At 46.2% G+C, this 16,894-nt stretch overlaps 1 protein-coding gene across 2 annotated transcripts; it reads right to left on the reverse strand.

Annotated features, from left to right (window-relative positions):
• Window positions 1-1,497: 1,497 nt before the first annotated feature.
• UMOD (uromodulin) lies at window positions 1,498-16,000 on the reverse strand. 2 transcript variants are annotated; one of them, XM_047714370.1, is made up of 11 exons: window positions 15,799-16,000; window positions 14,116-14,249; window positions 11,953-12,729; window positions 11,748-11,855; window positions 10,351-10,559; window positions 9,257-9,405; window positions 7,152-7,397; window positions 4,476-4,638; window positions 3,791-3,872; window positions 3,003-3,044; window positions 1,498-1,832 (listed from the first exon to the last, which is right to left on the reverse strand). In XM_047714370.1, exons 2-11 carry the CDS (start codon window positions 14,207-14,209, stop codon window positions 1,771-1,773), a joined length of 1,932 nt encoding a protein of 643 aa, XP_047570326.1. In that variant the 5' UTR covers window positions 14,210-14,249; window positions 15,799-16,000; the 3' UTR covers window positions 1,498-1,770. The 2 variants fall into 2 exon arrangements, with proteins under 2 accessions (XP_047570326.1, XP_047570325.1); XM_047714369.1 differs by lacking the exon at window positions 15,799-16,000 and having other exon boundaries at window positions 14,116-14,368.
• Between the last annotated feature and the right edge of the window lie 894 nt (window positions 16,001-16,894).

Consider the following 16,894-nt stretch of genomic DNA (forward strand, 5'->3'; position numbering starts at 1 on the left):
TCTTTATCAGTAAGGTCTCTGTTTTGATTACTTGGTGTTTCTGTGGTGCCTATAAAAGTGCCCAGCATTGAATTTATGTTTAAAATATCTATTGAATATTGAGCTGAATACTTAAGTGATAAAAAGAAAAAAAAAACAAAGTAAAGAAAGGAAAAGGAAGGGAAAAGAAAGGAAAGGAAGGGAAAGAAAAGAAAAAAGGAAAGGAATAGAGGGACAAAGGGATTAATTCTGATGTGTTTTCTTTTCCCTGTTTCTTGCATTTGGCCCCTGTTTTTATTTTTCCTCATGTTCTGTTGTACCTGGGTCAAAGTGAATCTGCACACAATCCAGCCAGGCTCTACTAACCATAGACAGGGCTGGGCTCAGCATTGAAGTTCTCCATAAAGCTCTTCTGTAAAGGCAGCAGGTTTAGGGATTCAGTGCATGTCTGCGTGTCTCCCTGTGAGGTCCTGTAACTTAATATACATATCCTCATAGCCCCTGTTTGCTGATACACACATGTGGTTTTCCCTGAGATCAGAAGGCTCTACTAACACAACAGGACCTTGGTCTGTCCTGGAAAGCCACAGCTGGAGTCCCAGAAAGCAGCTGGTGTCAGGGCAGACATTTCCCATCAGCATTGGCTTCCACTGACCTTGACAAAGAAGTCCAGAGCCCTTGGAATATCTGGGTCTCCTGGGCCCAGTAGCCTCTTAGTTTTTGATTGTGCCTTCAGTGAGCCTCCTGAAGTCCCCTCTTACGAAGCAACCCTGCGCAATAGAGGTCGTGGGTCTGCTTTCCACTGCTACTGCTGTTGTGGCTGTGCACGCAGGCCTACATCTTCTGGATGGAGAGGGACAAGTGCAATGGAGGGAGGAAGTCCCTGGGACAGGTCATACATCACCTCTAAATACTCTGAGACTTCTGAAGATAGGGACTATGTCTCTCTAACTTACTCCTGTGTCCCCAGTACCTTGGGTGAGCACCTAGAACATACTGGATGCTCACCTAAATGTTTCTGCAAAGCTGAATGGACCCTGTGAAAGCATCATTTTTATCCCTATTATACAGTGGCAGCAGCCCCCAGTTACACTTTCCATTTCTGCCATTTCTCTCATGCCTGCCACACTTGTAATCACCATTCAAGTTCTCCTTTTCCTGCCAGACTGTATGCTCCAGGAGGGGAGGGATGGTGTGTGGCTCATTCCCTGCTGTATCCCCAGCAGCTAGGACAGGGCTGGCACATAGGAGGTGCTCAGCAAATATTTCTGAGTAAATGGATGCATGGAAAAATGAATGAAAGAATGGATGGACGAAGCTCAGAGACATTGTGTATTTTATCTGAGGTTGTACAGCAGAACCAGTTGAAGCCAGTCTCTCCAACCAGGGTGTGAGCACCATGAGTGCAGGGATGCAGTCTGGTTTTTTTCACCACAGGGTCCTCAGCTCTCTGATTAGTTCTTACATATACACGGTGCTCAATAAATCCTTGTTGAATGAATGAATGACTTCAAAGACTGAGCTTTTAAAATTATTATTATTTTGCCATACTCTTCAAAGAGACATGGGACCTTATGTGCGGACACGTCACAAGTCCCATTTTGAGAGAAGGCAGAATTTGAAAATAGAGAATATTTTGCAACAGTGAAGATTAAAGTGGGTGGGCTGGGGGGGAAGAGGAGCAAGATTGACTGAAGTGTGAGCTCCCTTTTCTGTGGCTGGAGGACTAAGCTGCATCATCCCCAGCCGGCAGGAAATGAAGCCACAGAGCACAGGGTTTCCAGCTGCCAGTCACTGAAACATCAGGGTTAAGGTGGCCCACAGAAGCAGAGGCAGCCAGACCTTCAGGAACCCTGCAAAGAAAACAATTACAGGGCTGCTGGTAGCACTGATGTACCTTTGTACAAAACTAACATAAGATGCCACCTTTAGACTGACCAGTTAGGAAAGGACACCCTCTCTGGGCTGATCAGTTAGAAAAGGCAACCTTTTCTTTATCTGCCCTGAAAACCAATTAGAAAAAGGTTCTACTCGGGGTAGAAAAAGAAAAAAAAGTGCCCTCCCAAGTGGACCAGATTGAAGAAAACAGCCTTTCCTCTGACACTAGGATTGGTAGCCCCTCAAAAGGACACTCATGTGCAGTGCCCAACCTACTCAGCCATCCTTGGTGACTTTGGGATATTCACAGAGGATGAGCCTCTTAAGAACATCTTGAATCTTCAACTCCAAGCTCACTGCTGAAGGGTTGGCCTAGCTCAGGTAAAACACTAGGTTGGTGTAACAACTCCTTCAGATGTAGATGCCAGGAGCCAAGAAGGGCAACACTTACATGAATTCACTTTTCATCCAGATTTTCAGACAAGTCAGTGTCTGTGAAAATCAAAGGCCATGAAGTGCCAGCTCTCCCTGGCCTTTGTGGTCAGAGAGGCAGAGAAACAGAGCTTCTTGTTTGTCTAGTGTGTTCATCCCGGAACTAAGCATGGTCCTTGGCATGTAGTAGCACTCAACACCTAATTGTCACCTATTGAGTGAATCCTAAAAAAAGTGTTAGAGATGAGTCACAAAGCTTCAGGAAGTGCCCAAGGTACAGCTCTAGTGTGTGCATGTCTATTGGGTATAAGTTTGTAGAAGTATGCGTATGTCTGCCTTTGCAAATATGCATGCACGCAACTCCAGCTATCTATGCCTCTGTGTGTGCAGATATGAACATATGCATGTGACATGGTGCATGTGTGTGTGTGTGTGCGCACAGACATTTCTGCGTAATGTACATTCTGGTGTGCCTGTCTGTCCACACCTGTCTTTGTACGCCTGTCTGTGTGCACATATGCACTACTGTGGGACAGCACAGGTATATGTGCCTATATGTACGACCCCAGGACCAGGCATTTCTACAGATGCAGTCATCTCTTCAGAGCTCAGGCCAAGCAGGCCAGGCACTCCAGCACATCCTGGGCCCACATATAAAAGCCCCTGAGGAAGGTTCTAATGCAGGTCCTCCTGAAATGAGGATCTGAACTTACCCAGGCTGCTAGAAGCAGCCGTTGAGACTACTGCCTGGACATCTGTAAAGGGAAAGAAAGGATCAGTGCAAGGAGAAAGCATGCAGATGGCAAGAAGCCTGAGAGATATCCCTTCAGTTTGCTCTCCTGTTGGCAGCTAGAGTGGTCTTTCTGAATCTGGATCAGATCATGTCACTTCTCTGTCTTGGACATTTCAGGAGTTCCCCACTACTTTTAGGAGAAAGGCCCCAAATCTTAGCAACAATGATAAATTCCCACATGGTCTGGGCCCACCTGCAGCTGCTCATCCCATACCAACCTCTTCCTCTTTACAGCCTGCCTGGCCTTTTCTCAGTTCCTCTAGCAGGCTGGGTTACCCACCCCCTCACCTCTACCACCACAGGCCCTTTGCCTATGCTGTACCCTCTGTCTGGGGTTCTCTTTTCCTCACCCACTTTCCCTGACCCCTCTTGGTTAATCCTTCCTCAGTCTGAATAATGACTGCTCCACTGGTCTATAAGCTACATGTGAACGAGGTCTGTATCTGTTTTTGCTCACCACAAGACTCCCACCTGCTAGCACAGGACCTAGTATACAGGAGGTACAAGAACAAATTTGTGCAATAGAATGAATGAATGACTAGGAACTGGTAAAAGGCAGGCAGCTTGTAGTCCACTTTGCCCCCACAGAATCTACTTGCTCTGGTTCTTCAGAACCCAGTAAGATCCATGTGCCTGGTTCTGTCATCCCTTCTTATCTCCAGAGAATATTTCCCACCAGAAACCTGGGGGAGGGAGTGGCTCTCTTACTTTTCCGTGTGATGGGACCCAGGTTCAGGACGTGGGTTTGGTCTATGATGCCCCCACTGCGGAATCTGGTCCTGGAGCAGGTCTGCAGGAAGAGGGTAACAAAGAATCCCTTCCATGAGGGAGACTGAATGTGGTCCTACCATGGGGAGTGGGCTGCACTCCTTACAGGGGTCTCCTCCTGCATCAGGCTGGGGCTTGAGGATGGTCGAGGAGGTTGTCAGGAGATCTGTATACCTGGGCTCATGCCCCACCTCTACCATTCATTAGGTGTTTGATCTTAAGAAAGTCACTTAAGTTCTCTGAACTGCTCTCCTCATATAAAAAAGGGAACTAATAAAATGTCTCCCCTTTAGTTACTGCCAAGAATTAGAAAGTTAACACAGATAAGGTGCACCTGGTACTTTAAACTGTCAGCTTCTATTATGAGAACACAGGCTTGTAGACAGTCCAGAGCATTTACCAGCCTGTCACACTGTGCTGATCCCACCTGATTTCCCAATGGCTTAGGTCTCCTACCTGGCTCTGCCCACCCCATCTTACTGCACATTCTGTTCCTGGACTAAATAAAAGAGAAACACAACAGTAATGTTTGTTTTCTTTTAGACCTTGTGGCCAAATGTCTTTGGTTATGGAAGACAGGTGAGGGGGAAGATCATGGCAGGCAGGCAGAGGAAAGTCAACTCACAGGTTTGCATTTTTCAGTAAAGGTGTCACAGAGATACACTTCACAGTGCAGGTAGACCAGGTCGTAGTTCCCAGCAAAACGGAACATCTGGACAGAAAATCGGCCCTGAGGGGACTCCCCATTCTCCACCACTTGGATGGTTGAGTCCTTAGTGCGTGGACATCTGGGAGGGTTAAGTCATATAACCTGGTTAGTTAAGCAAGCACTCTGGGGCCAAACTTCCTGGGTTCAAATCTCACTCCACCACCTATTAGCTATGTGTCCTTGAGCAACTTAATCTCTCTGTGCCTCACTTTCCCCATCTGTACACAGGAAATACTATTTGTAACCCATATCATAAGATAGCTGGGAAGATTAAATGAGTTAACCTTTCCAAGAGCATACTGCAGTATAGGACACATAGTAGATGCTATCTATCTATAATGTGTATATATAAAATATATAATGCTGAAATAAAATGTCATCAGCACAGGGTTGAAACTATGCTATAAAGTCAGCACCTCTGATTTCCCAAGAAATGAGATTCAGGATCATTACCTACCATTTGTTGGCTATCTCCTGTGTGCCCAGTTCTAATGATAACAGTGGCACTTATAAGTCCTGAGGGGCAGTGACCAAAAGGGAGAGTGTGTGTATGTGTTTATGTGTGTTTATGCACGTATGCCTATCTGTACAATTGCACAATCAACACAGTTGCACCAAAACTCAAAATTGCACATGCAGAGATCATGTGTGTGCTGGGCTGGATCAGGATACAAGGGCAGGCAAACTGGGCATTTTCTCTGCTATTTTACATGATTTGCTCAAAATTGATTTAGGAGAGGGGCTGAGTGCTCACTACACAGAGGAAGAACTGAGAAGGGAACTCCCTGCTTTGTGCAAGCCATTCAGATCTTTTTGTAAAAATGCAGACTCCACTTGGCACAACGAAAGCCCTGAGGTTCAGGGGACCCACCCCCTGAAGGCTCCATGCACGCAACCTAAGCAGGGCATCCAAGTTTCCCCTCCTGCCCCTCGCTGTCTCCCCAGTCGCCTCTTCCTTATATGTCCTGAGATGTTTGCTACTCTTCCTGGACTAGTGCTTCCTAACCCAGCTCCCACACCCAGACAAAAACACAGGCACACCCAGGCAGTCTTCCTGCTTCCTTTTCAAAACTTTCTAAGTGTCCCACGATGAACATACTCAGTGTTTTTACTCAGGTAAAAAAAAAAAAGTTTACCAGTCCCTGCACAGTAGGTATTTATGCCCATTTCACATATGAGGACATGAATATTTGGAGAGATGAGATGAATTGTGTCTCCAGATTAAGAAATAGCAAAGCCAAGATGTGGACCCAAATCTCCATGATGCTCTAATCTCCATCAATGCCCCTTTCCAAATTTGCTTTTTTGGTCTTACCTAGAAACCACCTTTGTGTATATTTTTCTTTGTTTCCCAGCATCTGTATTATTATCATTTACTTGCTTTGTGCATTAAATATATTTACATTTTTATTGGAGAACACATCTATTTTTTAGAAGAATCTTTAGATCCTAACCACAAATAGCAAACCAGCATCACTTGCCATAAGCACAACATGACCATTTATGGATAAATACAAAGTAAAACAGTGCTATTAAATTTTAGTTAGCTCCTGTCACAGCGGAAGGCCCTAAAGTAGACTTCTTTCTGTTGCAGAGGGGATTAGCAATAACAGATATATATGTCAAAGGAGCACCCAACTGATACTTTTCCCTTGATGTAACCAGGCAGATTCTAAGAACCGAAACAGGAATAGGTCACTGCCTTTTGGGGATGCTTTTTCTGACTATGCTATTATATAGCATATGCCCCTTCCCTTTCCCTGCCTTGGGTTTTTCCTATAGCGCCCTTACCACTGACATGCTACACATTTCTTCTTGTTTAATTATTGGTCCCCCCCGCCTTAGAATATCAGCCGTATGAGGGCAGAGAGTTTTGTCCTTTCTATTCACTGTGCTGTCCACAGATCCAGGCACACAGTAAGCTTTCAAAAGATTTCTATTCTGATTTGAATGATAATGTGAATTACTTCCTCTCAGTGTGGTCCACGGTTCTCCAGTGCTGCTGGAGTGAAAAGTAGCACACCTGTGTCCTCCCTTTTACAACTGGCCCTGTGTCTCTAGCTCAGTCCTCCCAGCCAAGTGCCAGCTTGCCCCCTACCCTGGGTGGGTGCACCTTCCAGTCAGGTTTCTTAATCTTTTCTTGAGCCCTGGACACCTGCAGCCTTCTGGTGAAGCCTGTGCCTCCCTCTTCAAAAATAATGTTTTAAATTCATAAAGTAATGTACCTAAGATTATAAAGGAAACCAGTTCAGCTGAAGCATAGTTCTCAAGATATTAGAGCATTTGATATATGCATTATATATTTATATAATCTATTCTATATAAATACATATATTTACAAAGATATATATTTGATAATACATTAAATAATTTCTAGTAGAAAGTCTAATACTCTAGTAACTAAAAAGTACTGACATGTATAAATATTTTCACGTGTCCTGCTAATACTTCTATGGTTTGTTGCCTGTGTTCATAATGGCTGGTGATGCCATATTTCAGCTAGAGGTGAATGAATATGAAGATGTACTTTCTCCCGAATCCAAATCCAAAGGCTGCCCCCTTCTGCCCCAGAATTCCACCCATGGGCCTTACCTATCCTGGATGATGAAGTATTTCAAGGGGTCCGTGGCGTTGCTGCTGGGTGTGGCATAGCAGTTGGTCATCAGCAGTGCAAACCGGGACAGGTCACCCCCATCCAGCACGGTGCCCACGTAGAGAAAGGCCTCTGTGGCCAGGGTCACAGACGAGCCTTGGTAGGGCTGTGTGTAGGTGGGGCTCTGGAAGAGTGCCATCCGCACGGTGAACATGCCTGTCCCACCCACGCTGATGTTCAGAACGCTGCCAGGGGAGAGGGGCTGGTGAGAAAACCAGAGCTGAGAACAGCAACAGACGAGCCACCCTTTCTGTTCTGTGGTCCCAGGCGGTCCCTCGCAGCTCTGTGCGTGTTTATCTAGCAGGAGGACTAGAACCCACCAACCACTGCAATGGCTGCCCACTGTGATGAGCAGACATGGTGAGTCACCTCGGGATCTTGTTGAAATGCAGGTTCTGGTTTGGTAGGTTCAAATAGAGCTCAAGATTCTGCATCTTTAACAAGTTCCCGTGTGATGCTGATGCTGCTGATCCATAGACCACATTTTTTGTAACATGTCCACACACCACACCCCTTGGTTGGCCCTTGCCTTCAAGGAGTCCAGTAAAGAAATTCTCAAGGGAGTCACCTACATTCCTTCTTTGGTCTCACCCTGGAACAATTAAAAGGGATGGCTATGAGTCCTACCGCCTAGGTCAGAGTTCTGGCTCTACCTATAGCAGAAGGTGGGGGTTTTGTAAATGGGTTGTTTTTAACCACATTGAAAACAGCTACACTGATGAGACTTCACAGGATGAGCCAATAAAGGACACTAAGACTGATTCACTAGGAAATAAGGCACATGATAAAAGCTCAGTAATACAGAAGTCCATATTGCAGGTGAGAACTTGGTTATTGGTTTGGACTCAGATTTGGACTAGGACAAGATTTCCAGCTCAAATCAAAAGACATCTCCATATAGGTATGTTGCTCCCTGAAGTCTCTCAGGCCTGAGACCTGGCCACATTGCTCCAGGGCATTGCTTGGCCAGATGATGCTCCACCCACAGGCAGACAACAAGCAGCCTTCTTTCCCCAAGTCTGGTTGGCCCAAAGAACATGAAGTCATGGATGAGTTTCATAATGAAGGTCATGGTAGAGTGGGGGCTCTAAGCATGATGGCCTGGGTTTGAATTCCAGCTCTGCCACTTATTAGACTCTTAACTTTGGACAGGTTACTCAGTCTTCTCTGAACCTCAATTTCTACATCTGTATAATGGGAGTAATAATAATAATAGTAGTAAATACTTACACCTCTTAAGGTACTTTAAGATTTCAGTGAGATGTTTCCTATAGAGCACTTAACACAATGTCTGATATATAATGAGCTCTTGATAAATGCTTGTTATAGTTACAACTATAATTTTTCCAACATTAGCATCATTGGCCTGTGATTCTCCCTACTCAGAGATTTTCAATATTATTTAGCAACAGGATCCTTTTATTTTTTTTTTAAATAAATCTCATGTGACACCCAATATGGATGGAACTTCTTTGGTTCACTGTGCAGGCATCCCCATACATACTTCCTTAAAGACCCTCAGACTCTAAGAGGCATAATTTATAAACCCTTCTTTAATCAAATTCCCATTTATAGAGAAGAAAGGAAACTAAGGTTCAAACGTGACATATGAATTATTTCTCATATAAATAGCAGGTCTGGACCTAGAGTCCTCCCTCCTTCCATCTGATCCAACCACGCCGCCCCTCTGATAAGCCAGAGACCCTCATAGTTAATTCACATATGCCAAGCACTGTTGTGCTTCTAAGAAAGGCAGTACGAGTATTTTTAGGTCCATTTCACAGGTGAGAAGACGGACAGCCAGAGTGGGGCTATCAATTTCCAGAGCTGGAAAAAAACACATCTGGTTAGTATGTGACAGAGCCTGGATTTGATTCTGGGGTCCTTCCTTCCACACTGGGCTCCTCCATTGGAAATACTGCCTCCTAGTCCCCCCACCCAGCAACTTATGGCTGGCAGTTAACAGGGAAGCTGAGGAACTGGTGGTTAAGTAGTCGTGGGGGTAGAGATGGCCAGGGGCACTGGGGACCCTCTCTGGCCATACCTGACCATTGGCTGCAGGGAGGTCTTCAAGCTGACTTTCATGTCCAGGGGGTAGGAACATGCAAAGTTGACTTTGATGTTGCGGTCACGAATGATGATGTCATCTGCCAGGTAGAGGGTGTTGCTGTATGTGGCATGGGTTTCGTTCCTCTGTATTGGGGGGTGGGAGTGGGAGAGAAGGGCATGAGAATCTGAGTAGGACTCAAAACCAAAGCAGTTTCTCTGGCCACCTGTGAGTTGCACTCCCAGCTATTATAATCAAAAGTTGGGACAGCAGCCATATATGAACTAGGCCCTGAGCTAAACATTCCTCCTGCATGACTGCATTAGTTCCTTCATGACCCTAAGAGGAGGGCAGCTATCTTCCTGCCTCATGATGAGGAGATGGGGGTTCACAAACAGTAACTCTTGAGTAACTTGTTCACAGTATGTGGAATCTAATAAGCCTGGGCTCTTCAAATTAGATCATGTCTCCTCTCAAACACTAAAAAGACTTAAAACCACGTCCATACTCATTACTAATGCTGGAATTTCAGACGCTGTGCTAAGCAAATAACAATTGCTTTCTTCCTTTTTTTTTTGTCTTCTTTCCTTTTCTTTCTGGGGGATGAGGGGATTGGAGAAGCAGTGTTCCACTCAAACATGGAGCTCCAGGTCCCTTTTGAGGACTTTTCTGGAGGAGAGGTCCTAGTTCTCTCAACACTAGTGATGCAGACCTTGCCTTCAAGGACAATTCATGACAGACAGACCTGCTTTTGAGCCCAGTGCTGATACCTGCTGGCTAAGAAGACACACTGCCCAGTCTAGGCCCTGCTGTTCCCATCTGTAAAATCGGGAACTATCATCATGGATCATTCTCTTTATTGAAACTTAAATTTATTAAGCACTTATACTGTGCCAATCACCGTCCTAATCATTTCACACACCTTAACTCCTTTAATTCTCTTAACCCTGTGAAGTAAGTACTAGTATCATTATTCCATTTTATAGTTGAGGAAACTGAGGCACAACTGGGCTCATATGACTAGGAAATGGTAAACCTGGGGCTTGAACCAGGCAATGCTCTGACCCTGTCCCATGTTGGCCAGGACATACCATCATCACCGTCCCACAGGGTCCATCCCTGGCTGGGGTCACCACAGTTATCCAGTCCCGGTCACTCCTCTCACTGAAGCCTGAGCATTGGCTGTCACTCAGGGACATGAAAACCTGCTCAAAGCCCAGGCTCTTCAGCTGGCACTTGCTCAGGGACACCTTGATGTCATTGGCTCCACACTCCAGCCTGCGCTCCAAGTGGGAGAGATCTGAAATGGGCAGGGAAAGCAGGATTGGAAACTTGGAACCACAATTCAGGGTCCAGCACATCCCCGGGGCCCAGGCCCAGCTGGTCGGGCTGGCCGTCAGCTGGGGGCACTCAGACTAGCCCCCATCTCATCTTGTTGTGGTCTTCTCTCTCAGAGGGACGGAGACAAAAGATTGGATTCCAAGCATCACTGGATGGATTCAATTGGCCAACTATCAGCTCCATATTACCCTAAGTATGGGACTGTGTACAAAAAACAGTATTCTGGTCGTTCACCCCCCAACATTAAATACACTGAGTCTCAGTAAAATTAAACAAAACAACAAACACATTAATCTCAATATCTTTCCATCCTTTTTGTATAATCCACACTAGCTACTAATGTTTTTAATGCTATACACTGCTAATTTCCCTTTTAAAACAACAGAGTGCAGACATCAGGCTCGGTGTTTGGGGCACACAATGACATCCAGCTGGATTTTTTTTTTTTTAACTTTTTAAAAATTGAAGTATTACACAGCTGCTGGGATTTAATGATTTTCTCTCCCTGTATTCATTTTTACTGTTACCTTCTATCTAAGGTAAGTGTTACTTGCCACAGACACAGCAGTGACCATAAATGTCCCGTTTATTTAAAAGAAGGATTTAACCAGTTTAAAGAAGAACAAGTTAATAATAAAAATCACAGTCTAAGTAGTACTTGGAAAAAACAAAATTGTAAAATTAGTACTTGGATGTGACTAAAATCATGACTGAAGTTTGGGAGATATTAGCCTGCTTCAATCATTGTATGTATGGGGAAACTGAGGCTTGGAAACCCACAGAGCCCTGCTCAAGATCATCTGCTGGTCAGTGGAGGGCCCAGCCCTTGAAACTGCAGGCTGGTCACCAGTCCTGTGTTCTTGAGCTGTAGAAATAGGGCTTGGGCAACCTCTGGCCAACAAGTGGCAGCCACCTGTGCTGTAGTGTGGGAGCCTCAGGAAGAAGCTGGGGGTAAGGAGGTCCCTGAAGCTCTGGGAGCTTTGGGGTCTCCTGGTTTTAACAGATATAACTGGACCCACTTTTTACTTGGATAGGATAATATGCAGCCCTGCATCATCTTCACATGTCCCCAACTCACATATAGGAATATGTTCCTCCCCCGGTTGCTGACATTTTCAACACGGTGCCCTCCTCCCACTGGCCTCACCAGTGATGTTGAAGTCCTGTTTGCACTGGCAGCTCCATGTGCCATCATCCGATTTGCAGTCCTCCTCTGCACTGCACTCCTCACATGTCCCCATCACGGAGCTGGCGTCTACGGGATCATAGACAAAGATGGTCAACAGGGATGCTCCCTGGTCTCTTGTGGTGCCCACCCAGGTCTGGAGTGTGGGGACGGGGCGCCCACTCACCTGTGCAATAGGCCAGATAGCACTCGGGGGGCGCGGTCAGGTTGTAGACATAGTAGCCACCAGCACAGGCCTTCACTTGGACTGGCGCGTCCCACAGGCAGCAGTGACCACTCCAGTGCGCGCAGGCTTTGCGGTTCACTATGCCCTCATCACTGGACGGGTGCGTGCCGTTGAGCCACATGGTCGCGGCCGTGTTGCAGTGCAGGACCGGCACGCAGGTCTCTGCCAGGCGCACACCACCCGGCCCCATGAAGCGGTACCAGCCGCTCAGGCCCAGGTCACAGGTGTAACCCTCCCCGTACTCTGTGCTGCGCCAATACTCATCTAGGACTTGGTGCTCCTGGCATGGGTCCACGCACACCAGCGTGTCACCCTCGGGCACACAGTCCAGTCCCGGCCCACAGGAGCCCGGGGAGCACTCGCAGTGCTGCCCGTCCCCCAGGTAGCCTGCAGGACAGACACATGAGTAATTGCCCTTGGTATTGATGCAGGTGGCTAGGGGGTGGCAGTGGCTGAGCCCTGGCTGGGTGCACTCATCCACATCGGTGCACCCCAGCCCAGGCGTCAGATGGAAACCTGCAGCGCAGGTGCACAAGTAGGAGCCCAGTGTGTTAACGCAGCTGCTGCCCTTGGAGCAGTTGTGGGCCCCAGGAATGACACATTCATCCAGGTCTGTGCACAGAAGGCCGTCGCCAGTGAAACCCACCTGGCAGGAGCATGTTGTGACAGTCCCGTCCTCCATGCAGGTGGCATTGCTGTGACATTCAGAGCAGCTTCCTGTGGACAGAAGAGCCCAGCTTCAGAGTGGGGCAGCGGGGCCAGTGGTCACTCAGAGTCCTCCTGCATCCCTCAGGGTACCGTGTTCTTTAAGACTTGGTCCCTGGTTGAGTCTCTCCAAAATGACTAAACAAAACTCCCCCGATGATTCCACTGTGCATTCTTCTGTGTTAAGCATTGCTTCAAACTGTGTCTTCTTTCAAAATATCTACATTTCCACATTCAGAGGAATAATACAGAGTTCTTGACACTTGGTAAGATTTAGGTAACCCTGTTGCCCCTTCCCCACCTTTGAACATTTCATTTCTTTTGCCCAGTTCTTCTCTGCCTCCCTTCTGAAGACTTCCCCTACTCTCCCTGAAAGCGGCTGTCACACTTTGTGTGATGTCCTCCATGACAGTAAAAAACAATGAAGATAACGAGCTGTCATTTATTAAGCACTTACTATATGCTAGACATTGGGATTGTGCTTTTCACTCATTATCTCCTTGAATCTTCCCCAATGGCCCTGTAGGATTGCTTTTGTATTTACCCTAATTTTAAAGATGAGCAAACTGGGGTTCCAAGGGTTTAAGCCACTTGCTTTGTTGGTAAGGAGCAGAGCCAGGACACAAACCTAGGCAGCAGGACCACAGAGTATATGCTCTTAACCTCTTAACCATGACACTGAAATGGCATTTACTGTGCCCCAAAGTACTCCAGCTCAGGGAGACACCCAGCTCCCTTCTCCAGGGAGAAGCTGAAAGCTAGATGAGGATAATGCAAGACCCAGTGGAATGACCTCATAAGAGTGCAGGGGGATGGGGTGCCTGGGTGGGTCAGTGGGTTAAGTCTCTGCCTTCAGCTCAGGTCAATATCTCAGGGTCCTGGGATCGAACCCCGCTTCGGGCTCTCTGCTCAGTGGGGAGCCTGCTTCCCCCTCTCTCTCTGCCTGCCTCTCTGCCTACTTGTGAGCTCTCTCTGTCAAATAAATAAAAACTTTAAAATAAAAAAAAAAATCCAGGGGGAGGTGTTTGGGAGCCATTTAGGTGTGTTCAGATCTCCAGTGGGGTTGAATATGTTCTTTCCCTTCCAGTAAAGTGCTAGGGGACCTTAGTGGTGTTCTAGACTCTTGCCTCTCAGTGTGTGATCCAAGGACCACAGCATCAGCTTCACCTGAGAGCTTGTCAGAAATGCAGAATCTCAGGCCCTACACAGGGCCTACTGAATCAGAATCTGCATTTTAGCAAAATTCCCATCTGAGTCCTATATACATTAAAGTGTAAAAAATGGGTTTAGAATAAATCAAATACTAAACATTAGAGGAGAGGGAGCCAGACCTCCTCTGTTGATCTCCTCTGTTGTTCCCTGGACACACACACATACACACACATACACCCCACTTACTTGCTTCCGAGGTGTCAATGAATGAAGCTATGATGAACCAAGAGGTTACCGTGACTACCGTCCACACTGAGGTCAGGGAGGAAAGTTGCCCCATTCTTTCTGCTCTTCACAGTTACTTCTGGTCTGAGGAGAACCTGCCCAAAGGCAAAGACAGGTTGACCCCTTGGGATTTCCTCTCTGTCTGTGATGCCTGGAGTCTTGTGGAACAGAGATGGATGGGATGATCTTACTTCCCCACAGTATTTTGGGAGGAGTTCTTTGGTCGTGTACTGTACAACTCCTGAAGATGCCATTTATATGAACTACAGAAAGTGTACAGTGTTGTGGCCCTAGCTTTGGTGGTTTTCCCATCTGTGACCCCACCCTTACTCCCACCCACATATTAGCCTCTGCTCTCCCAGTCTCAGTGCATCTGGAAGAACTGAGTCTCATTTGGAACAGGAAGCGGCAAGGTGGAGTCATGTGTTCCGGACTCACCATCTTATTGGAGGCAGCTTTGGGTTTTCCCATCCCACTCCCGATCCCCTGCTGGGATACTTACAACTTGCCCAGATCCATTTATCCATTCAACAAACATTTATGGAGTAGCTACCAAGTGCCAAATGGAGCTACAGTCCAAGCAAAGCATGAATAGGACAGGCAAGATCCCCAACTTCATGCAGCCCATATATTGCAAAGTTGCTTGAGATATGACTAACCTTCAAAGTGGATTTTAGTGTTTCCAGAGCAGTTGCTTATTATTTCACTAAATTGGTCAGATAATCCTAGATAGGTATTACTATTGCCTCCATTTTTACAGCAGCAAACCAGGGGAGTAGATGGTGGTTAAATGTGTGGGACCTGGAGCCTGTCACCAGCATCTAAATCCCTGTTTTACTAATCACTAACAATGTAACAGTGGGCAAGGATTACAGTTTGCTAAGAATTTGTTTCCTCATCTATGAAATACGGATCATTGCTTTCACAAACTGAGTGCCTAGGATGCGCCAGGCTCAGTTTGAAGTCCCTGTGATCAAAGAACTTGTGTTCTGGAACTGTATTTTCCAAGCTTTTGTGACCACAGTCTGTTAAAAGGAAAATATCTTTTGCCATTACCTGATGTAGGTGCCTGTGTGTGTGCATGGGTACACTCACGGTGTACCCATGCGCACAGACACATACACAAATTACAAGTTTTATAAAATTCTTAACTACTGAATGCATTGCTTGCTGACATAGTTGATAACATTTAATTAAAAGAAAATTTTGGATATAAACCACAAACGATTTCATGATCTACTAATGGGTCACATGACCTGTACTTTGAAAACACTGAGGCAGATGATAACTGACTGCATTTTATCATGGGGATTAATCAAAGCAGGGCCTGGCATATAGCAAATGCTATTATTGTTCACTACTCTATCCCCAGTGCCTGGTACATAGTAGATATTTCGCTGATATTTGTTGAATGAGTGAAGAAATAAATAGTCATTGTTACTAGAAAAGCACAGCCTCAAAGAGAGGGAGATTGACCAACCGAAGACAATGAAGCCAACAGTCAGCAGAGGAATGACCCAATCTGCGTCTGACTCGGAGTCCAGTCTCTTCATTTACTTCCCCTCTCTCCCAAACAGAAAGGGAATCAGCAGAGAACTAGGTGGGGAGAAGTGGCTAGGAGAAGAGAGCCGTAGATAGCCTTACCTGAAGCCAGAGAGATAGAATTAGTCCGTTGACGAGTGTTTGCCTCCTATATATCCATCTGCCCCTGGTTGGCAGTCTCTCCTCCAATTATTCTCTGGTTCTGTTTCTTGAGATTGTTTTCTTGAGGGTGGAATGTTTTCCCCTTTGGGCACAGTGCTTTCCTGTCCTAGGATGTCACATTGTTGTTCTTTTTCCTAACACCCCAAATGATTGACATTGGGGGTCAAACTTGTGCCTGCAAATATAAGGCCTCAGTTTTGTACCTTTTGGCATAAAGAGATTCCTTAGTTAGAAATTAACTGGAAAAGCAGTGCCAAGGTACTAGGCATTTTCTTGGTCATTGAGAAGGACAAGGTGGACCCAAAGAGCCAGGCAGAGGTCTGTATCCAAAGCCAGGGTGTGCTGGGGCAAAAGAGAGTTTTTATTGCCCCCATTAGGACATATGCCTGTGGTCATTTGGGGAGGGCACCCTGCTGAGGCACACTCCATCCTTATGAGCTCAGCAAGCTCCTCTATGGTCTGGACATGAGTAGGAGAGGAGGTAGATATGGCTGAAGGTCAAAGCCAGAAGATAATCAGACATCATCAGACCAGACCCATGCTGTAAAGTAAGAGATCTGAGTTTCCATGAGGATAGGCCCCCTAGGGAGGTGGATAACTTTGTGGCTAAGTAGACTGACTTTTGAGTCAGTCCATTGGGCTCCCGATTAGCCATTTATTGTGTGTGAGAGGACTCATTTCTTTAATAATCTTCCTGAGGTCATTTTCGTATCTGTAAAAGGAAAGTACCTATCTCTTAAAAGTTTTTATGGTGGTGCAAGGAGAAGATGGTGAGAACAGAGGTGGTGTGACGATTCTACATGTCAATACTGCTTTGCTGATGTATAGTCACAGGGGTCAAAATGGCAGAGCCTGGGCTCAAGCCCATGGGTCCTGACCCAGTCCCATGTAGATGGCAATCCCATAGAGATTGTTAGTCCCATAGAGAAAAATGTAATGCATGTAAACTTTCTCATCCTGTCTCATTTAGTGGTAGGGTAACCATCAGCACTATGCAGTTGTATCCTCAGGATAATTCTGTAGGAGTGAAATTTCT

This window comes from Lutra lutra, chromosome 18 (genome assembly GCF_902655055.1).
Source record: "Lutra lutra chromosome 18, mLutLut1.2, whole genome shotgun sequence".
NCBI classification, from domain to species: domain Eukaryota; kingdom Metazoa; phylum Chordata; class Mammalia; order Carnivora; family Mustelidae; genus Lutra; species Lutra lutra.